The sequence below is a fragment of the Leptidea sinapis genome, chromosome Z (genome assembly GCF_905404315.1).
Source record: "Leptidea sinapis chromosome Z, ilLepSina1.1, whole genome shotgun sequence".
Lineage (NCBI taxonomy): Eukaryota > Metazoa > Arthropoda > Insecta > Lepidoptera > Pieridae > Leptidea > Leptidea sinapis.
Window position 1 is genome coordinate 18,332,623 of NC_066312.1, and position 25,445 is coordinate 18,358,067.

At 32.6% G+C, this 25,445-nt stretch overlaps 1 protein-coding gene across 5 annotated transcripts in view; it reads left to right on the plus strand.

The window, feature by feature from the left end:
• Positions 1 to 25,445, plus strand: part of LOC126978436 (calcium-binding mitochondrial carrier protein SCaMC-2) — a 43,087-nt gene that overhangs the window by 12,370 nt on the left and 5,272 nt on the right. The window contains exons 1-2 of one of the 5 annotated variants that reach the window (XM_050827224.1): positions 24,094 to 24,249; positions 24,740 to 24,826. The exons of 2 other annotated variants lie outside the window; for them this stretch is intronic. In XM_050827224.1, coding sequence (XP_050683181.1) covers positions 24,109 to 24,249; positions 24,740 to 24,826 — 228 coding nt within the window. In that variant the 5' untranslated portion in view covers positions 24,094 to 24,108. Of the gene's footprint in view, positions 1 to 15,451; positions 15,752 to 15,824; positions 15,917 to 24,093; positions 24,250 to 24,739; positions 24,827 to 25,445 lie in introns of those variants that run through there. 2 more of the 5 variants (XM_050827225.1, XM_050827226.1) reach the window with 2 other exon arrangements.

Sequence of the window (25,445 nt, forward strand, 5' to 3'; positions counted from 1 at the left end):
TTTTCAAGATTCCTGAGCGGCACTGCATTGTAATGGGCATGGCGTATCATTTACCATCAGGCAACGTCCTGCTCGTCTCGTCCCTTATTTATAAAAACGAAGAACGAATTATTCATTGGTTCTATACAATCAGATTGTGAGTTAAATGATAATGTCTAGTCATGTTTAAATTTTAATAATGTAATCTGCACTTGCCTGCTATATTACGTACTGCTTGGACCAAATAAAAAAGTTAAGACGGCCTTGACTTGTCAGTGGAGCTCTCTCGACTTATGTATTTAATAAAATAACATTAAACAGTAAAATTGCCGAATTGTGTTGTAAAAGCGTATAAGAAATAATCTTCAAAAGATTAAAAGTAGGATTACATTTTACAATTTACACCTTAGTTACCTGGATACCAATATCATCAATTAATTAAAATTAATATTTTGAGGATAATGCTTTTAGAATGGATGTATTGTCATTATGAAACCTATGGAATGTTACCTTACCATTTGTTTCTTATAATCATTTATCAGTGCGCTTAAACCGACTTCAAGCAAAATAAGTGGTTCTGAATTCGACTTTATTATTTCAAAATAAATATGAAATTAAATAATAAGACACCGTAAGTCCTATTGTTTAATCATAAAAAATATTGTAAAATTGGTAAAAACGTTAGTAATTTTTTTAATTGTCATGGCAAACCGGCCCCACGTACCTACCACATATTATGAGAACCTGTTCCACTTCACTCTTCGGAGAGTTGCATTTTAACTTTTTTTTTGGTCTGAGGCTAAAATAACTTTCCCTGAACTTTTACTGAACTTCTAAAGGGTTGCACAAATCTTGAAGTTTCGAAGGTGTGATGACAATGTTTTAGATTTGCAATTCCGATGCAAAATGTTTTTAGGTTAATAATTTACTTGTATTCTAGAATAATCTTTGTTTGGTTTAGTACCATAAAGGAACGCGGTTAACAGACAGCGCTGTGATCGCATATTATTCTTGCTTTCTGCCATATCATGGGCCTATCAGTTGCTTCGTGTACTTAGAGTCGAAGCTTAGTCTTGTTGTTATTAAAATTATTATAAATATTATATTAGCGTACCTAACGTACAAATTCAAATTCAGTTCATAATATTGAACGGCGCTTTGATAGTAAAAATGTGAGTCTATAAATTTATAATGTTGTAATAAATGAGTTACTTAAAATAATTATTCATTTGTGGTTTTGTATGCCCTGGCATACGTTATGTTCAAGACGTCATAGTTGCGACGTCCGACCATTTCATTTTTATACGTTAAAATAGATTAAAATAGCCCTATTATGATCGAGGCAATTGTTTTGGAGAAATCAAAATGATAGAGAAACGATAGTATTAATTAATATTTTGCAATCATGACTTTACAGTTATCGCGTCTGTAGAACATCGAGTATTACTTCAATTATCTTAACCTGTTTGCGAACCGACTGGTATGTTACAAAATATTAGAGGCAGGCCGCCACAATACAAGAGTGATAACTTCTGAGATTAGCGTGCACAAATGCACAGATAATATTATTTATTATAATCACGGACGAGTAAAAAAATAAGGACTCCGTGTCTCCTTACATAACAGTGAGGCACCAAAACAAGCCGGTAAACTTTGTAAATACATAGCCCCACGCATACACTTACACTAATACAAGCCGATCGGCCGCCATTATGAGATTTCCGATCGTCTGTGACAGATCAGTTTGCGTCGCAAAAATGCCGTCATGCGTTGTAAAAAAGTGTAAAAACAATAATATAAAAGTATTTGAGGACATATGATTATTTAAGGGAGAAAAAAATGTGTAACTGGTATACCCCGTAACCGCACACACACTAGCATAAAGGTGCTTCATTTGCTAATATCACGGCGCGGAGTCCTTCTTTTTTTACTAGTCCGTGATTATAATATGTATAATATTATACATATATTTATTCTAAGATTATTTGGATTGTTCTAGAATGAAATGGAGATTGTAGAATTATTTGTGAAGTTTTCAAATGTAAGCCTACTCGTATAAAAAAAAAAGTTTCAGAATGATCTAGATATTTCTTGAATAATCCAGAGCATCCTAGAATAATATTGCAAGGCTCTGAATGATCGAGCACATTTGAAATGTTTGAAAAAATTCTAGAAACTCCTAGAATGATCTAGAATATTCCAGAATTATTTAGAAAACGGAAGCAGATCTTCTAACTGGCAAAGTAAGATAAATAAATTAATAAGAAAAAAGCAAATGTGTCTTTTATATGAAAAATTGTAAAGTAATTTGTAATCGATTATTAACATTAACAAATAACTATGGAAATAAGAATGACTCAGCGAAGCGGGTATTCACAGCTAGTTATAACATAATATATATTAAATATAGATTGTAACGATCGCGCAAAACTGGATAAAAGCAATTTCCGTAAGCGCGTCATATTACACTTTTCAATTTGTAATAAAATTAATGAATTAAGTGATAACTTTTAGTATGTGTAAAAGTAACAAGTACCTATAAGTGTAAAATTTTAGTATGGTTGTTGGTAGATTTTATTCATTTCTTTATATTCGTTCGATCGTAGAATGTTTGTTTTTAAAGTTCCGTAGCCAAATGGCTAAAAAACGGATAGATTTGTCATGTCTGTCTGTCCGTATGTCACAGCCACTTTTTTTCTTTTTGCGAATACTATATAGCCTATACTACTGAAACTTGGTAAGTAGATGTATTCTGTAAACCACATTAAGATTTTCACATAAAAATAGAAAAAAAAACAATAATTTTTGGGGGTTCCCCATACTTAGAACTGACAATCAAAAATTTTTTTTCATCAAACTCGTATCTATGATGATAGGTCTAAACCAAAAAATATATGATGTACATTACCATGCAAACTTCCACCGAAAATTGGATTCCACGAGGTCTAGTAAGTAGTTTTTTTAAATACGCCATAAATTGTTACTACGAACTACAAGAACTTTTATCTTATGTGTTACTTGCTGCTACGGAACCCTTCATGGGCGAGTCCGACTCACACTTGGGCGTTTATAATTCATACTATTTTATATGAGTATTCTACACATATTTTCGCATACGGTATTCATCTTAAAAGGTTTTGCACTTAGCAATAAGACCTTTGTAACTTAGCATAATTGGACGTAGTTCCTGAAAAATGTTCCAAGCCACAATCATCACATTTTAAGGAATTCATGTTTAAAGTTTAATAAATATTAGTGTATTCCATACATGTGGGTTGGGCTACTAAGTCGTGATGTCATTTTAAGAGTGGAAGTAGGGCTGCTAACTTTTGTCAGTCCGTTAATATGAATCACGTGATCAGTTTTGTGTTCTTAACTCAATTTCGACATGATTGTGTTTTCGAACGTTTTTCTAGAATTATGTGCAATTATAAGTGTAATATTGTAATTACGACTGGTGAGTGAGTAAAAGACAGCTGTATAAGTGTCTACGAAACCTCATATTATAAATTATGCATTTTTTAATAGTAGAACGGTAAAAACATATAACAAAAATCAAATAACAGAGATCTTCTTTTGTGTAATTGTTTATCAAGATGCATTACAACCCTTGTATGTATAAATAATATTGTCTAAAATATAAGAACCCTATATGCCGGTTTCCAATAGACCACATAACGAGATACAAAAAACAAACAGCTTTTTTTAAAGTAGGTAAATATATGATTATATTATTTTGTCGTGGTTTATTCACGATGATTCATTATCGTTGAGCTAAAGCTTTGCACCGAGCTTCCTTAAATATCCTTACTGAGCAATAGGAAATCATTTTTGGAAATGTCACCTCAAAAGCCTGAAAAGTGCCACCTAAATATTATTTAAACCAATAAATCAATATTCGGCCCATCATTTTCAAGTAGAATGCACACTTATATATAGGTACATACTTTTGATTAGAAGTAAATGTTCTCGTATAATAATAATAAGATTATCGACACACTTTTACACAAATTATCTTGCTCCAAACTAGGCATAGCCTGTACTACGGGCACAAGAAAACGATATATTTAATACAATATACTTACTTAAACATACATATAAACATCCATGACTCGAAAACAAACATCCATATTCATGATATAAATGATTGCACCTACCGGGATTCGAATCCGTCTAGCTTAGTAGTCAGGGTCACTAACCATTCGGCTATATGGGTCGTCACGCAGGTGACGAGGCTGTGGAATATTTCTATAATGCAGTTCGTTTATCATTCAAGGAAAAATGAGTAAACAGGTTTAACTAGGTCTGTATAAATGAACGACAAAGCTGCATGGCATCAAATTTAAATGCTAATATCTTTCTCTGTTTGTAGGACTCGTTCAGTTTAACTGGACACATCCGATATGTGGACCTAATTTGTAGTGTAGCATTGTTTTACTAGCGATAGCGGTGTTGAAATAATTTTATGTTTATTACGTAATACGTAATCAATAATATACATTTAATTATATAAAAGGCATAAAAGGCATTCACTTTCTCAAAATCGATTCCTTTAGAATTCTTTTTGATGTCACTTCCAACAATATGCAATATATTATACCTACAGTCATTTCTATCGCTATAAAATAATCACAATCTAGTCGTCTAGTAATAGGATTTACGACAGAACCATTTTTTTTTATAAAATATTTAAATTTATTTATAGATAATGCCTGAACAGTGGCTGGGACTTTATTATAGAAGTGTATACATTTACCCTTAAAGCTATTATGTATCTTATGAAGCCTAGTAGAATTAGTCACAAGCAATCCCTTATGACTAAGTGTTGTAAAAATCACTATTAAGAGCAAAAAGGTGACGATTTATGTATTTCGTACTTACACGTTTTTTGAGTTGTATTACTCTGAGATGGGGGTTTCCCACGCGTAGTTTTCATTTACTTCATTTACGTGACCTTAGTAGAGTATGGAAGGTAACGCTCATCCATTTTTTTTAAATTAAACCACCTAACACCATGACCCATCTGTTTCTAACAGCTTTCTCGTTACACCATGACCTATTTATTAACAATAGCTGTTTCGAAGTTTAACCGGAACAGAAAAAATAAATAATAGTTTTAATTTAAATAAGGCACTTTCACTTTTTACAGTAATTAAATACAACGACACTTTTTTTTATTTATAGCCACGTTTCGATTAAGAATTAAACATTTATATATTTATTTAAGAGTTTTTATCCTAAAAAAGTGTCATCAATCGTGTATAGATAGTCAATAATTAAGCTGGATTCTTGAAAAAATATTGTTTTAAATATATACTAATATTATTAAGCTGCAGTGTTTGTTTGTTTGTTTGAACGCGCTCATCTCTGGTACTACTGGTCCGATTTGAATGATTCTTTCAGTGTTGGGTAGTCCATTTATTTATTTTTTTCAAAATTAGGGATCCGTAATAAAATTGCTATTTTGTAACACAAGGTGTAAAATCGAAAACCTATTTTTGCGTGCGCTGCAAAAACTATTGACAATAGAACAAAATGATGTACAGGCTATAATATAGGCAATATTTTATTACTTATAAAACTATCTCGTGAATTATACTTTATATGGCCAAACAATGTTTGCCGGGTCAGCTAGTATTTCCATAAATCCCTCAAAAACAAAAATATATTTCTCAAGTAAATTTACGTGACGATTGTTTACTAATATAATATATACATATACCTATATTTTACGTGACAATTGTTTACTAAATATAATATATATGTTTGTGTGTGTTGCAAGAACTACTATCATCGAGTTAATTATTTTTAATAAAGAGCAATACAGAATGTATTTTGTAATACAGGAATATGCTACACTTCTATTTATCGTTAGCAATTGCTGTTTAGTAAAAAGTCGTTTAGATATGATTACTAACCAGGTTGATATCTGATGATGATATAATTTATGTATAATATATACATATGTGTTCCTAAATATAAATTAGGAATAAGCTCTATGGCTTCGTTATATTACTCGTCTGTAAAAGAAGACCGTAAAGATGCCAATGATTAAGTAATTTGTTTACGTTTAACACACAATGACGTGCTATACACATATTATAAGGATATAAGTAAAAAGAATTACAAGTAATACAATACAAACTAATTAAAATACTTTTCTATTATCCATTTCTAACACCTACAGAGAAAGTTTATAAAGAAACTAAATTTATGAATATATTACAGTTATACAAATACACAACCTGCATACTAATTAGAAAAATTATTGACAAACAAAAACAAAATAGACGCAATAATGATCACTTCACACTACCAAATCCAAGGACCAATTATGGACTGAAAACAATTACATATGAAGGTGCTAACTGTACAATGGACTATCTTCGGATATCAAAGATGCAAGCACTTTTAATTTATTTAAGCTTCGTTTAGCGAAATGTATTGCAGATACTTCTATCTTTTTCAAGTGGACACACTTATATTCATATCATAAGGACGATTCATAGATTATTGTTTATAAATATTGTTCTCATGTAAGTGACAGTTTGTAATGTTTTTAGTGAGAATAAATGATCTTTAAACTGATATATCATTCGCTACCATAAACTTAGTATACTACCGTAATAAGATGAAGCCTACGTGAAAGTGAGATAACTTTCCTTACATAAAAACCTAGGTGTCAGAAAGAGACGGAATAGATGAAACAATTTAGTGTCCATTAGTCTCCGACTAAATTGGACCGCGTTTTAATTTTAGTGTGTTTATTGTTATGTGTGCTAACGGATATTAATTAAAAAAATATAATGGTGTCGTGTTCTGTATTAGATTGTCTTGTTACATTTATCAACAAACTAAAGAAATATTTAATTTTGTTTAATGAGAAAAGGTGACGTGATGACCAAGACTGATGGTAAGTGATACGCCCACTACAATATAGTGCCGCTCAGAGGGCCTACTATGAACTGTTATTGCGATTCAATTGACGACCTAAAATAAACTGGTTTGCTATTTCATACCACGACGTCATTTAGGGGATCGAATTTAGATGGACGTCAAATCAAGTCGGAAATTGAATCGCAAACTGTTTTAGTTCGTTCATTCATTCGTACCATGAGGTAATATTTCAACCTAATCTGTATAGCTTAAGCGTCAAAGTGAACGATTAAAAAAAAGTTGCTACTTCCTTAGCGGGAAGTGATTCGTCTTATTAATAACTTTTAAGAAAATAGTGAAAACATAAATAAATCAAGGTATTTCTGTGGAATATTTTGTGTTTTTATGTGTGAATGTAAAAAAGTGATTTCTAGAGCTTTTTTTTTTAATTTGTCTGATTAATTTTCGAGTTCATGAAAAAAAAAAGAAATAAACACAACACTGCGTAAACAAGACATATAACGGGAACAATCGGATTTTTTTTGGAATAATTAGAATTATTAATAAAGCGATATTGGTTGTCTAAACAATAATTAGTCTAGTAGTAACTTTGTGATGAGCTGAGGCCATTATTCGTATTACCAACTATTCTACCAAAGTTTCAAGTTAAAAACACTTTCGATTCGATTAATTACTCGTTACTATCAATAATAGTTTGAGATATTTTAACTTTCAAAACAAATCGCAACAACAACAACAATATGAGTGAAGGTGCGTTCCGAACTCCTCTTAAATCAATTTATTTTTACGTAAACACAATCGGCCTTACAAATAAACTTGGTATAAAGTTATAACTGATGATAAACAAAGAAAATGCAAAATGTTTACAATATCGTTGACAACACTGTCAATACAATGATAATTCTGAAGTTTTTCGAATGACAAGCTGCCTTGCAAAACGTTATACGTCCGAACAAACCATTCCTAAGCAAAATGTCTATTTGTAGACATTTTACATATAGACCAGTGCCGAAGCCTTTGAAAATGATAAAAAGTGAAACAAAATAATAGTAGGATGAAACCCATTGGAAAAGGACGAGAATATAATAAAAATTAAGGGAAAAATAAATTACGGGCGATCTGAGGTCGGGAAGTGGAAAAGGGGGGGTGTTTTAGGGTAAAAAACGGTTTATCTCGATTTCCGGCAAAACTACACGTCCTATGGCAAAAGTTAATTGGCAAAGTTGTAGGTAATAAAGAGATCTACAACTTTTGTAATTACACTTTTGCACATAACCTCAAAATTTAGATGAAAATTTCTAAAAACCAAGTTTTTGGTTTTTTATTAATATCTTTTTCAAAAAAAAAATTTTTTTCTACGAAATTTGGTGAAAACTTACCTTATTATGTCCCAAATACACTGTAATTTATTTGATTTAAAATATTTATTTTTTCGCCTTATTTTAACTTAATATCAAAAAAGCACCCTAATTTTCAATCGAAAATTCTGACGTCAAAATATAAGCTTTTTTCAAAAAGTTTGGGGGCTTTTTGTTCGTTGAAATATATAAATTACAATTGTAAGTGTTCGGAAAATTTAAGTCCATCAAAAGGCATTTCATAAAGAATTCATACCTGTTGTTTCGTAGCAGCAAAAATATGGATTAGAAAATCAATAAAATTGAAAAAAAAAGGTTAATTTAACACTGAGTATATAATAATTAATAAGAAAAATAGAATATTTAATAAGTAATAATAAGGGCTTAATGGTTTATAATTTGATGCTATAAATCACAATTTTAAAATGTATTTGTTGCGATTTTTATGCAAATACCTCTAAATATCATAATATAAACTATGTTTCGAAACGCAACGCGTACGGTTCGAGTAAGAGAGACAGACTTACGCAACAACTGTACAGCGTCATCTCTTTCTCACACCGCGAACCGCGAACAAATTTATTTCGTTCATTTTTCGTTAAGCGATCAAACGCCATTCAGTAATAGGCACTTCTAGGTACGTGTCTTAGCGATTCATTTAAGGTACCTAAATTGAACTGCATCGGAATTGAATCGCTAATTATATTATACTTTTAGGACTCTTGATTGAACCTACATCCTGTGTGGCATCTCTATTGCGGACGTCATTTGAGACATAAGATTTTGTCTAATTAGCCCAGTAAATTCACTCACTCTTTAGTAATGTATTCGAATACTTAATAAATACTATAAGTACAATTCAAGTTACTTTTATCTGATTTGTGTTCAGCGAAACAGGTTTTCTACTCTACTGATCTACTGTTGGTCCGTTCCCGGATGTTTGTCCACGAATTCTTTCTTGCCAAGCGCTTCGGTTGCTTGTAACACTAAAGCGTAAATACCTACACTTGAAACAATGAACGATTTGGCTGAAATGACATTCAATTGTCTGCACTTTGCTAGCAATTACGGAAACAATAGGTTTTGATCCACACGAACCTATTTTCTAAATGATAATTTAACTTCTTGTTTCATTAACCGAATTCAAAAAATTCATCGGAATCTTTTATTTTTTATGTATGTTCCCCGATTACTCGAAGCCTGAACTGATTTGAAATCCTTTTTCGTTTGAAAGGGTAGGCCCGAAAAAAAAATTTCCAAAACAGTCAAAAACTTCCCATGGTCTTGAAGTCACATTCTGATGATGGAATCATGAAGAAATCAAGGGAACTACTAATTAATATAATTAAATAATTTACTATGATATTTCTACTACTATATACTCAAATATACATACATAAATATGTATTTATAAACATCCGTGATTTGGAAACAAACATGTAAAAAGCACAAACATTCATCATCAAGTCATTTCACAAGCCGTTTTCCTTAAGGCGACACTAAATGCCAGCGACCTTGAGCGATATGAGTTCACGGCTTCCGGCCCGCCATCTATGTAACAAAGCCAATATTTTCAAAATTCTTGCGTGGAAAACAGTTTATAAGCTTACAATCCTTGTTATTCATTACTAATCTGAATAAATATACCTACACACAAAAGTAAAGCTATAAGAACAACTTTTCTGAGAGTTGTACTAAAAAAAATGGCGTCATGCCATGCCAAAAAACTTGTTTAACTGCAAGGAAAAGTGGTAGGTCAAAAAGGCTCTGGAGTGAAAACTATAACCAACAGCAAGCATTAGAAACCTACAAATAAGACTTAAGTATATGTGTAACAGGATTAAGTAGTGTACATAGCGCGAAATGCTATATTTTCACCAAAAAACTTGTCTAAAAACACCTTGTTTGCATGTTTTCTGCTTACTCTTCGCCTTAACTGCAAGTAATAATCGACAAATTACAATGAAGTCTATTTAGTTCTTTGTGTTTGTGTGTTTAAAAATGATATCGGAAGCGGAAAAGATACTCCGAAGGTGATTGTCGCCTGACTAGCCGCGATAGGTTGAAGATTAGGTGTGTTGGCCTTGAGTAGTGTGAGACTAAACGTCAAACAAATAATCAGACTTTCATACTATACCTTCACGGAAAATGACTTCGTATTAATATTACAAGCGTACGTAAACTGCGTCGTTTTTAATTTGATGTACTTAAATCTATTTATATATAATACTAGCTGACCTGGCAAACGTTGTTTTGCCATATCAATTATTTTAAGAGTTAAACCGTTTCTTGGACATTGCAACAATACTTTATTTTTGTAAAATAAAAGATTTTTTCTAAAATTAACGTAGCCTAAGTAACTCCTTATTTCATCAGCTACCTGCGTAATAAAAGTCCCGTCAAAATCGGTCAGGCCATTTCAGAGATTAGCCGGAACAAACAGACAGACAGTCAAAAATTGTAATAAAATGTTATTTTGGTGTATGTACCGTATATATATTCATATATATGTAGTAAAAAATGGTTGTTTCAATATTACAAACAGACGCTGCCAATTTTATTTTTATGTATAGATGTTATAAATTTATTTTATTTGGCTACAATTTATGTACGAACTACGTGATAGCATTTCATAGTACGTTATTGTCACCAAGGGGATATCTAGTGACTTCTACAACAGTGGTAATTGTAATCATAACTCGAAGCGTCATGATATCATCCGAGAAGTCCATCGCACTTTTTCCTTTTTACAGTTCTATATACATCTTCTATATCTTATACATATATATATATATATATAAAACTCTCGTGTCGCGGTGTTTGTTACCAAACTCCTCCGAAACGGCTTGATCTATTTTTATGAAATTGTATATTATAAACAATATGTTATGTTTAAAGTAATAACCCTCACTTCTAGGATTAATACACGAATAAAATTTGAAAAACAAAAAGACCGGTTAGCTCAGTTGGTTAGAGCACCGGCACGGAACACCGGAGGTCGTGGGTTCGAATCCCGCATCGTTCATAAAATTTTGTTTTTCAAATTTTATTTGTGTATTGTATATTATGTCTATTTGGTAGATCTGAGAATCGATCTTAATCTATTTTTTACATCCCAAAAAATATTGCATTATTTTTATTAATCTAATATAATTGTAGGTAATTTAAACAGACCACCGAGAAAAAAAATTAATAGTTTTAATGTTCACATATTTTATAACGATGGCAACATTATAATTTTTCAGTATATCAAGTATAGGCAACGTACGTTACTTATATGTGATAATAATAAAATCAACCAAAAATCTAGCACTAAATCTCAATGGATAGTTCTTAGACGACCTGTGGACCCACCCTTTAAGGACCTAAAAGTGGCCGTATTAAGTATGCTGTAAGCATTGTGAATTTCAATTGTAAGACGTGAAAATCGATAAATATTAATAAAGTCTAAAGTTAGTTAAATATTAGGACGTCATTCATGGATTCCCCGAACTCGAGCCAAAAGGAATGTTCGGTACTTAGTCTTATATATATTATAGGATACTATAGGAGACAATGTTTTCATAAAACTTTCAAATTAACACAGTGTGTTTGGGCTCATCTTAATATATATATTTATTTTGTGCGTCTGTTGTAACTGAACTCCTCCTAAACGGCTGGACCGATTTTGATGATTTTTTGTGTGTTCCAGTAAATTTGAGATTGGTTAGGATTCTCAATTCTGCCCATATAATATAATTCTCATGTGTATGTTAGTGAATTACGCCTAACGGCTGGACCGATTTTTCAAATTTAAGGCGTGTGTAGGTACAGGACGTTTGTCGGGTCCACTAGTTATTTATAACGATTTTCATTATTGATCAGTTGACACTTGTTTCGTTGTTAACTATGAATAACGTTAAAACTAAACGATAGTTAACTTCACGTGAAAAATATCCATGTCATCAGTTTGAACATAAAATAAAAATTAAAAAATCCACAATTATTATTAAAAATTACATAATTATGAGGAAAAACCCAAATCGTATAAATTTATTTTGATGCAATATATTATAGTAACCTAAATACACAATAACATGAAAAGGTTACACTTTAAATTGTCCTCAATAATTAAGTATAATTATAATAAAAACATCTGTTAATGCAAATTAAACCTTACCGCCCTAAAGTAAGGTTCATTTAACAAGTCTGTATAAAAAAATACAAGAGCAAAGTGTTCATTAAGTGACATAATAATATGTTAAATGATATAAAACGTTTATTCTGTATCCATACATATAAATAAAATTGGAGTTTCTGTTTGTAATATTGAAAAAAAAAAACCGTTTTTTACTACATGTATATGAATATATATACGGTATATACACCAAAATAACATTTTTTATAATTTTTGTCTGTCTGTCTGTCTGTTTGTTCCAGCTTATCTTTGAAATTGCTGGACCGATTTTGGCGGGACTTTTACTGTCAGGTAGCTGATGTAATAAGGAGTAACTTAGGCTACGTTTATTTTAGAAAAATAAAGTTCTGTTGCAATGTCCAAGAAACGGACATTGCAACAGAACTAACTCTAAAAATAATTGATATGCCAAAACAACGTTTGCCAGGTCAGCTAGTAACATATTAAATTGTAAGCTCACTGTGTCTACGTTTTAGATTTATGGGGCAAAAGATGCGTTGCCGGCCTTTGAGATGGGAGTATGCTCGACACTCATAGGTCCCTGTGTCCTATCGGTTCGGTATACAGCAGCCCGTAGATGAATCTATAAAGTGGCTGTGCGTGGCAAAAAGTTTCTAGAGAAAGTGCGGTCGTGGCATGGCAGATATCAATGTGATGCGCGTCCTCCTCTGAGCTCTCTCCGTTGATATATGCGGTACACGATGCAGGGGATCCCACATCTCTATGCAACGCCAAATTATTCGACCTGTTCTTCGAATTGTATACCGTCAAATGGGAGAAGCTGGTCATGGGGAGAGTCCACTCAGATGTGAGAACAGTACTCCAAAGCCGAATTTGCCCATTATATACTTTCAGACGATGGCGTAAATTGGAGTTATATCTCGCCTTACTGACGTCGTGACTTATCAAGGAACTGACTAATGATCAAGGAACTGATCGCGCGTCGGTTGATATATCTAGCCAAGTAATATAAGCTGTGGCAAAGGCAAGGAGATGCAACATTGGAAGACTTTCTAGCAGTGAACGCACAAACGTGTGTCTTCTTAGGGTTCAAACTGTACTAAGTTAAGCAAGCCCGATTCCGAAATGTTGCATAGCACATTGTGTTTCGGTTATCGTCGAATCTATTCTGAGAGATGTTGGCATAGACAGTGTAAGGTTGCTGTTGTCTGCGTTGTAATAAATGCCACAGATTTGCAGCATATCATTGATATGATGAAGAAACAGTGGGGGGATGGGAAGCATCCTTGCGGGTCTCTCGCGCCTGTTAACAACCTTGGTGCTCTGAACACCCATTTGTATAACTTATCAGGAAGGCCGTAAGATGGCAGTTTTATAATAAGTGATTTATGCCCAATCGAAGGCTTTCAGTCACCGCTACCGCTAGGTGAGTTATACAAGAAGATCACCAGCTCATCATCGCCTCCGATGGAAACGGTACTGGTAACCGCTCATCAACTGGTGCTTCGACTTACGAAGTAAGGAGTTTTCATTAAAAAATTATGATAATGAAGTAGGAATAAAATTGTATACAAAATCCAATCATATGTAACTAACTGCCAGTGGGTGTGACAAGTTATCATCTGTGTCGACCCCCGTGGTTGACCCTAATCAAAATATATAATACGTAATCATATCAATATAATATAATATTATACAAAACACTTAGTATACCTACACTTAATTGTAATAATTATAATGATTAATTAACGTTGCGTAATGATTATAAGAAGGCAGTTAATAAATTTAATTTAGCATTGTCTATTTTTTCTAATAACAAAATAAATTAATATAGCCATTTTAATCTGCTTACGTTTATACGGTTTTTTTTGAAGCTGACTAGATAAACGCTACTCAGTGGTAAGACTACAACTCGAATCTTATCAGTTTTATATAAGTAATAAAAATTCCTAACATACGAGATGTTCAACAATATCAAGAAATTCATAGTGAATAAGGAGTGGTAGAACGAAATAGACATTGAATGATAAAAAAACGTGTGTGAAGAACAACGTCATAAATAATTTAGGAAAGTCCGTATTGCTCCTATATCAAAATAAAATTAAGGTTAAAGTTGTGTTAAATATGTGTATTTTTCAGTTAAACCCTTAATCATCAAGATAGGCCCGACAAGAATAGTGAAAAATGCTTCGACACTTCTTTCCCTAGGAAATCACTTATTGCAGATAAAAAGTTGTATTTTTCTCAATATTTATTTTCATTAATATTATTTCTAAATCGCGTTTATTTGGTTCTACTACAGTAGGTTCAACTACCGAGTAATATAAATTCTATGCTGCAATAGTATTTTTCGCATGAATCTTCTCACACTCAAAGATAAATATCAAAGAGTTGTTAATAGACCTAGATTTTATTGCGTCGAATATGGAATAGAAAACAGTGGCAGGGCTCACATGCCTTGATCATTGCATTTTATCACTTTTACCACACATAATTGGATTTATAATAATGATTCATATTTTTTTTCAATACAGCCCGGGGATAGGGTAGTTTCCCAACAGTGAAATAATTTTTCAAATCGGTTCAGTAGTTTCGGAGCCTATTCAATGCAAAAATACAAACAATCAAATCTTTCCTCTTTATTTATTATTATTAGTATGGATAAAATTTAATTTTTCGTTGTTCTCTAGTAAGTTCTCTGGTACCAAATGAATAGCCGTCAATTCAGTTTTTTTTTTCGTTATTTCCGGACCTAGTATTCCGATTCTCTTATACGCTCGATTATTTTACTAAGAGGTTGGGTTCGTTTTTCAGGAAGCCACTAAAAATTAGTAAAACTAGTGCCATATTTTACAAAATTATTTTCTTAAATTCAGCTTAATATTGTTTTAATTCATTATATTAATATTAGCGGACCAAACCACACTGAGGCGACTAAATGCAGTTAGAACACGATGACGTTTAAGCTTCAAGCAGCTGTATGTATGTTTCCTGCTCCTTTCTGACCACGACCAGTCACTAACTCACTCACTAGTCATATTATGTCAGTTAGTCATTGGTCGTCGTGCTCACTACTAGAGTTCACGCCTCAGTGTGATAATGAAAATCAGCTTAATTCAACGCGTGCGACGGTGACGCGCTCGTGTACGTAATTTAAATCAAATGTAGTATAATTAAATAGTATTTTATCGATCTGAAAGTTAGTTCCAAAGTAGTAACGTGGCTGTGATATTTTATCTAGAATTTATTTATAATTACCTTAAATTGTTCACATTTTTGTGAAATAGTTAAAATGTCTCTGGAATTGGATGATATTACTGGATCGACGGGAGATGTTTTCGAGGATTTTCTGTTCGTGTTCCGTCGATGTTTGGCAAAGGTAAGTTCTAAATTCAGGTTACGTCTATCTACTCTTATGATCGTAGAAACGATGCCAATTTATTTCACTGTATTAAGGCGCAGGCAACAGTTACATTAGTGAAGTTGATAATTCAACAATATGGATTTGAATTTCCACGGAAATATTTACGAGTGGATACTTAAGGTATTTTACTTGATTATCATTTATGATTCAGTACTCTATCGGTTTTCTGATTTAAATGCTAAATTAGACATTAGGATATAATATATTATTATGAATGTTTTCATATCTACTTGATATGTAAGCTGTTACTAAGCAGACTATTTCATCATTTTTGTGTGAAGAAACTCGACTTACCTGTTGGATAAGGCCACGGTGTCAATGTTGAATACTTTTAGCAATTAATTATTTAAACAATCTATTCAGTGATTCTAATGTCTACTTCCATGGGTCACTTCACCCTTGACGGAAATCATTATCTCTACTTCATTGCTCGGCGAATGTTCTATAAAGAAATATTCACGTATCATATTAGTATTACGGCTAAGACTAGATACAGCATCTGGTTTTGTCTAGAACGCAACGCAATGCGAATTTGTTGAAACTGCCAGAGCTCGTATACCAGTACCACTCTCACATTCTTCGAATTTCGAAGAACACGCGCTGTCATACGTATTCAAATGTCTGTTTAAACGCGGTGTTTTATTTTTATCGCGTTCGGCCAAATGGTGCAGGGATTATATAATTGATAGCTGCAATTTTCCCGGATACAGGCCAACCATTTTTCAATTACTAGTTATACCTTTATCTATTATAATTATTTCTACGTGGTTACATTGTTAATTTAGTTTAATATAATTGAAACAATTGGCTAACACGTCATGCATATAGGTTAGTAGGTTGCAGTCCAATATCCAGATCCTATAGTGTAATAGTTATTCGTGTTAGAACAATATTATATGTATATAAGGTCTAGTTATCTACGAGTTGAACTGTATTATCGCTGATCCAATAGACTTTGCCTTCACATTGACTGTACATACTATACGGCTGATGACGTAGCGACGCACGCGTCCGCCACACATCGTCGGCTGATTACGTCGCTCTGGGAAATACGATTTGACTGATGGAACACACAATTGATTAACTTTTCCTTATGTCATGAGATCGTGTTGCGTATTGAATTATCACATGTGTACGAGTATATTATACTCTTAGGTACCACAACGGCGCCTTTTTCTGCCGTGAAGCAGTAATGTGTAAGCATTATATATGTGTTTCGGTCTGAAGGGCGCCGTAGCTAGTGAAATTATTGGGAAAATGAGACTTAACATCTTAAGTCTCATGGTTACGACCGCAACTGTAGTGCCGCTCAGAATTTATGGTTTTTTTCAAGAATCCTAAGCGGCACTGCATTGAATGTGTATTCAAATGGTGCTAATTGCGTGAGTAATTGAAATGTTTTATGAAAAATTATTACGATCAATCGTAAAGGGTAATTTTAATATTGTTATTGATTTTTTTAATTAAATTCCAATAAATTGTGACTTAAGTATATTCTACAACAATTTAAATCAAGCTTTGATACCAAAAACTTTATTTTTGATATGATTTTTATCACTTTGAAACAGTAGTATTATCTGTTACTATTGAATATAACACATAATATTTTGTATTATTCTTTCACATCACGCTCACCACCATTAAATTTGTATGAAATTCTCGATGAGTTGGAAAGAATTTCTGATGCCTTCTGAGATCAGTATTTTTCCGCCTGAAAACTGTAATACTGAGGTACCTATAAAGATTCTGATGATGAAAATCATGTCACATTGTTGAATTTACCTGGGTCACAGCTAACTACACTAGATTTCCATTCCAAACCTATACGCATCTCAAAGTAACAAATAAGGTAATATTACAATGGATGAAATGATGTGTTTTTGTTCAGTAACCCACTTTAGAGTAATTATATTGTAGTCCCAAGACGTTTAATGGATTGCCAAGACTGCTTCTGACTGCAATTTTAATATTGTTTATCAGGCTATATATAGGAACAGATTTAATTTTATTATGTCAAATTCATTGCTATGATAACACCAACCTCCGGATACGTGATAAATTTGCCAAGATGAGACCTCTTGTAAGATCACTTAATTCAAAAGTTCGTTGAACATTCACCTTTTGTGCAACATTGTCCACTAACTTCTTACAAAGGTATGAAGAAGACGAAACGTCCGTCGTACGTTTCATTTAAGGTTCACGAGAACTGAGGAGATCATTTGTGTGAACGGCATGATAAAAATATAGCACAGTTGTCTCTAACGTGTGTAAAGTAGATCCAACATACAAAATCAAAAGATTTTTCCAGAAAGAAAATATGGGCGATACTGATTGCTCAAATCAGAATATTAGCCTCTATTGGAACATCTGTTTGAGGCACAAAGTGATTCAAAGTGTGACCTCATTGATTATGCCATGCATTAGATATATCATATGATGACCTTACAAAACTTGTGGCAATTATATAAAATAATCAGGACACCGACACGGTCATATTTGTACCACCGATACGGAATGTTCAGATAATAATTGTAATGGCCGGCAATGCATCTCTTCTGTCTCGGTTACAATTTTGATTTAAAAGAAATAGAGTCGCTGTAAAGAAAAACTAATGGTGCAAGATTTAGAATTTTATGTAATTCGCCTGATAACCGCTACGTTATAATTGCTATCTAAGGTTATATGAGTGAACGCCAGTCATTATACTGCTGTAAATAATAATAGACCCGAAATGTTTAGAATCTTTATTAAGGTTAGCAATATTCAAATAAAAACTTATTAAAGTCACTATAACAAGTGTTTATTGATGACGTGACATTATGAGACTTAAATCATAAATTAATAATTCAGCGCAGAAGAAAAGTAACTGTAGTACGATTCGGTTGTTGATTTGTCTAATTAATAGAAGCTTTCTCAAATATTTACGTAGTTAAGAGCGGCCAACCCGACATATTTTTCATACATATTCATATAGACCTTAAAATTTGGCGATTGCAAATTTGGCGATTTACTTTTAACTTTGTATACTGTTTTATAAATAAACTAGCCGTTCCCGCCCGCTCCGCTGGGCGAATTTTAAAAGGAAATAAATTAAATTTTATTAATCTTATTATAAATACAATTAAAAAAATAAGTAGCAATAAACCATCTAGGATAACTTTCGCATGGAATGGTGGTAGTCATGTCGATACGATCAGTGGTTTGGGCGTGATTGAGCCTCAAACAAAGACCATTTTCATTATATAATATATATAGATAAATTAAAAGTGGCCTCACGCTACACCAGATGAATCACAGGAGTAGGTAGGTTATGTTATATCGACAGAAACATACATACCATTGCTTGTTCGGGTTTAGGACGACAGTTTTGAAATAGTTAATGCTCCAAAATGTGGCAATCCTAATAAAATACAAAAATACGTGACGATCGGTGGTAATTACAACAGTAATTAGTTTTTTATTGTTTGTATTGCACTATAAGTATATCGAACGTGTCATTCAGTCAAGACGTATCTACTGTTCACATTCATTATCTATACATATAAATAAAATTTGAGTGTCTGTTTGTAATATTGAAATAACCGTTTCTTACTACATGTATATTAATAAATACAGTACACGTATACACCAATATAACATTTCTTTTAATTTTTGTCTGTCTGTCTGTCTGTTCGTTCCGGCTAATCTCTGAAATGGTTGGACCGATTTTGACGGGACTTTCAGCAGGTAATTGATGAAATAAGGAGTAACTTAGGCTACGTTTATTTTAGAAAAATAAAGTAATGTTGCAATGTCCAAGAAACGGTCTAATTCTAAAAATAATTTATATGGCCAAACAACGTTTGCCGGGTCAGCTAGTGATTTATAAAAAATATTGTGAATTGGTTAAATAGGTAGTGTTTATTACTCAAACAAAACAAATCTCATAACTATATTTACAATACTATGACTACATAAAATTAAAACTATCATTACGTGGAAGCGTACCAAGAATACTGGCAGCATTTCCGCGTTGGATAGCAAGGCTGATCCGTTGACCGAAATAGCTGCCAGCGCTTGGGATTCCAGTAGCTTTATTGAGGCACGAAGATAGTATTTTGAACATTCTCCGCGCCTCTGGGCTCCACGGCCCAAGTGCGAGAAACCAAACGGCACAAAGAAATATGACTCACTGAGACCAACATCCTTGCGACGCTTGCTGTCTTCGGCAGTCGAATTTGTATTGTAATTATTAACATAATTATTATTAGCGTTCTTTATTTGTAACTAAGCTGGTGAGCCGTGAAATGAACTTAAAAAATATTATGTATGGGTCACGAATTGAAAAAAAAAACTATCTATCCAATTTATCAAGTTCAATTAAACTGCATGAAGTGCAAAATTTAATTGAAATCGGTTCAGTATTTTAGGAGTTTATCTCGGACTAGAACCATGACATAAAATTTTTATGTATAAAAATGATATACAATTAGTAACATTCTAACTATTACACATTAGCATGTACATACAAATTATTTAAACGAGAACGTTATTATTATTCGTGTTGCCATGTCAATCGCAGTACTATTTTAATTAGTGTCCGGCGAATGCTGATGATGTGAGAACAATATAACCTTATTCTATTAACACTCTTAACCGCCGCATCAGAGTCGTTCCTTATCTTAGTGCTGAGGAATTCTTAGCTAAGTATAAATTAATCTACTAAGGAGAGTTCTATCCCAGAGTGACCAAAATAACGTACTTTTGGTTTCCTTAGCTTAGAAAACATTAAGGGAACCATTATAGGTAAACTTTCATTATCTACAGGATATCGATAAATTATTTGTGATATTAAATAATAAGACAAATTAATTTCTTAGCACATAATTTTATTCATAAACACTTATGTTTGGTAAAAAAAGTTGTTTAATAAGAGGAAACTCCATAATTGTCTGAAAGAACGAATAAATTACACCGACTGGTTATTTTTTATTTTGACAATATCCGAAGTCCATTCAGTCAGTGTCATGTCAGTCATTGTTGTGATTTTGTGTTTTGGTAATAAGTTTTTCGTGAAATTCATTACAAAAAATAAGCTACGCTTAAAAAACTCGAGCAATCGACAGTAGCAGCCAGTTTAAAACATTCATCTGTAGGTACAGATGAATGTTTTAAACAGGCTGCTACCGCAGATAGCGATGGAAGCCTTCTCACTTTAGTTGGGGACGTATCTACCATACAGCCTCATCATAAAGAAAATGAGTGCACTATCAATAACTTTTAAAACTGAAATGTATTTATTATAACTAATCAATAATTAATTATTTAAATTAAATTATTATATAAGATTGCATTTATTATTATAGAAATAGACGCGTTGACCATACTTTTACCATTTAAGTACCTATAGGTCCGGCGATACTTAAACTTAAAGAATCCGTAGGTGACTTGAGCATTTTTAATGCTATACTGTATAGTAGCTATTTAAGTACCTATCCCTTAACCACTATGAGTACGACAGTAAGTGGAAAAATAAATGCTTTCCATTGTTTATAGTTTTGTAATAGCATTTCTATTTGAAAAAGTAAAAAAAAACTATACTGCTGGCAGGTAAGATATTTCAATTCAAAACTTACAGCGAAAACTCCCAATGATATACATTTTTTCTGTTTTACATATCCGTACGGTAGCATTATGAAAACATTGCATTTGAAATTTTTTTTATCTTCAATAACCACCACTATATATTACTGATGCAATTAAAGTCACTAGCTACATATGTATGTATTGTCACAAACAGACGGGAACGCCCATTGCTTATCTTCCAAGAATATTCTTTTTACAATTAGAAAAACCCACTTACAATTTAAATTTTGTTTTAATTCACCCCGTGGCCCAGACAATGACTGGCAGAGCGTTTCCAATGTTCTGTTACGCTTCAAACGCTGGTTTTTCCACTCGTATCAGACCTTTCATTCATACACTTTTATTCGTAACACGGTTGACCTGACCTCGTTTTATGTGACCGTAAATTTCGCACCTAAGTCGAGCCTTTGTTTAGGATATTATATTTTTAAATTCAAATTCAAGTATGTTTTATTCAAAATAGGATGTGACATCACTTACTGAAGTATTATAGTTTATTGCTTCTGCAAATGCTTTCGTTACCATACAGTAACGGGAACTAATAGATAACATAAGGCTACTTATGTATAGAGCGTACTTAGACTATGCTCAGACTTTACTTACATAAAACTTAGCAGAGTTTAAGCTTAGCATAATCTTTATTTCCGGTTTTGAAGTCATTTAACAGCTGAAATCAAACTGAGCTTAACCTAGACAGCTCAATGCTATAGTTCAGATTGCGTTTTATCTCACTCACCTAAGCTTTACGTAAGTGAAGTCTGAGCAAAGTCTAAGTATGCTTTACTCTCTTAGCCTTAGATTAAAAAGTTGAAAATATTAATTTGAGTAATTTGTATAATAATAATAATAATAGTATGATATGATTTGTAGACACTGCGAGAATATCTAAAATACTGTTTATGTTACTATTATTTATCAGATAATGATTGTGAGGCACTGACCTGGTTTTATTCCCAAGTATCAAGTACTATTTGGTGAAATCCGTCTAGGTATGTCTACCATGGCCATGATTAGATGCATGTATGTAGAATGACATTACATATTCGAAAATGTAGATTAATATATGAGTGGCTTTTTTTAGTTGTCATATATTTTAGAATGTAAAATACATAGGTACAGTATGTAATCGTCGATCTTGGTGATATTGTTTGGTTATTGTTGCGCATCTTTTAGCTCATGGTCTTATGGTTAAAGTTTTAATTAAGTAAGTTTTCTAAGAACGAGTATTCAAATTGCCTTTTTTTTACTTTATTTTTCCTTAGATTGTTATGGTCGATCTCTACTGCGGTGCCCCACCCTACCGGATGAAGGAGAGGGGGAAAATGGTCCACTATTTTCTTTGACAGCTGTTTATTATCTTAATGTTGTAATTTTTATCGAGATTTAATTCCTTTAAGAAAAATTGTCTTCAATCAATTTGACACGGGTTTTGTGCCGGAGTTTGGCGAGACAACATTTACTGAGGATGCCTCGTGTAGAGGCGAATACGTACCGAATTGATTAAAGACAAAACTTAGTGCAATTTACACTCAATAAAAAATAACAACATTTCGATAAGTAGGGATTTCCGCAAACTAACGCCTAATTGAATAAAGCTGTTTGTTAAGTTTGACATTTCCCGATAGATGGTATGTGGGGATTCAAACAGATTTTTCAATTCTAGATTCAGACTTTCAATAAAATAATGTCCAATAAGAATATCTGAAAATGAATTATTAAAAAATATAAAAAACCGTCATATCCTGTGTGAGAGGTCTACAGGAGCACTGTTGACCTTTGTAATTCTATGAAATAATAATTTTCAAGTAGTTCTTGTGCCTAAAGAACTTTTTATATCATGTGAACCAATAACAAACCTTGATATTCAAATAACCGTTAAATTCTTAGTAACAGCACGCCTACTATTTCCACCTTGACATACATACAGACAATTAAATAGTCAAAGTTACTTGCCGCTTTGCTTAGTTTCCGTTGTGATCAATGAAGACAATCCGGAGACCTTGCATTTAACTTAGAACTTTTTTTATGACAGTAAGGGACGAGACGAGCGTACGGGTCAACTGGTTGGGCTATCTCAGTATAATTTCAGCAGTCAAATAACTACAAATACCGTATCAAAGCTTGAACTCAGCTATGTTTTACGTAAGTAAAGTCTGAGCAAAGTCTAAGTCACGTACGTATAGATCTCAGCCTAAGTCAGAATGATACGAGATAAGTGAAAGCCTTATATATAATAAAAGTGAATGGCGAAATCAGTGTTTGATATTCGCTTTCTAATTACCTACTGAGTTAGCTCGTCATAACGCCTTAACAATATCTACTGACCTTATTAAAGCAAAGGACTATATTAAATTTTTACTATTATTAAAAATGTTTAGTTACGTATCATGATACACTCATATAAACTTTACGTAGAAGTCGTTTTTTTTCATTTTAGTTTCGCCAGGTTCATATTATACTGTACTCGGTGTTCGTCTTAAGTACATACCTTTTTTTTTTGTTATCTTTAGTCGAACCTACACAATGATGTTGTATGTATACATTCTCTTTGTCAAGTCTAAATATGTCAATGACTAACTAGTTCATATAAGAAAAATGCCTCACTATTGACAATGTCATGGCCATTTTTTATTATTAAAATTCCGTGCGGCGTTCATATTATGACTATATAACATTTAAATATAATTATGAAATCATCCAAACCCATCGTGATTAAAATTTTCGTTTGTACAGGGGCTTTGAAGAGTAATTTCATGTATTGGAAATACCTGATTAACTTCAAAATGATGTTGCTTGATTGGGATGCAAGTGCATTGCTAAACGTGACGGTAAAGCCAGTTTAATAATAATTAAATTTAATTATAATTTTCTTAAAAAGTATCTCAAATCTTATCCATATTAGTGGACTGCCACGTGTATTTTTAATCGTCATTTTTTCAAATCCACTTTTGTGAGAGGAATGCCTTCTATTGGCAACAGTTATGCAGTACAGACTGCATAACTGCAGGATGTATGTATTTCTATATTATTATAAATTCCTTGTTATCGTGACGAAGTTTCGAAAGTTAAAAGTGACTCAGCAATTCTATTTAATTTTCTGTAATAATTAATACTATCACAAGCTCCAGTATTTACCACAACAAGCAATAGCTGCGATTTTGTAGGCCATTATAAGTATTGGATCAATACTAATTAAAAAAGAATATGAACAAAATATTGTTATTTATAAGCTCACCATATATAATAATCTGATTTGCATTTACACCTATCTTGTGCGACAATAATTTTACATTATTATTTACATTAATGGTTTGTCAGACGGAACAACTGTCGTATAAAGCGAGATGTTGGATAAGTAAAATGAAGAAAATTCAAACAGACGAAGAGGAACCAACGAGTGAGACAGTGTATTAACGTTGCAATTACAACTTATGCGTAGATCGATGGTATAAAGCTCTGTTTAAACTGAGGCGAATAAAGATTGTGCGAGCTAACTTGTATGGAAGTTTTCAAGTTGACGCGAGTAGTCGCTCAAGTTGTAGCGAAACAAGAGCGAGACGCCCGGCGGAATTGTTTGATCTCACAATTCATGATGTTTCTCCACTGAAGAACCAAAAATTGACACGCGGGAAGTCGCGTCAGTTTGAGAGGCTAAGCGAGCGAGCGAATTACTCTAAAACGCCGCAACGCGTCCCGCGCGTTATTCGCCTCAGTTTGAACAGAGCTTTATATGTTGCCGTACGATGTAGTGTTCATTAAAATAATTAGATAGTATTTTCATCACACGTTTGTTTTATACTCATATATCCTTATAGATAGTTTGCGCTATTGTTATGGTAATATAGGAGCTGTATTATGTTTAACTACGGACCGTGAAACATATAAACGAAATGTAAATAAAATTTTACTAAATTAGTGTGGTCAAGTAAAATTTTGTAATGTGAATTATGTATGATTTATACCTAAGCTGTACGACTAGTCAAAATTAAACAATGTATTATAGAAAAGGTAATTAAAGAATTCG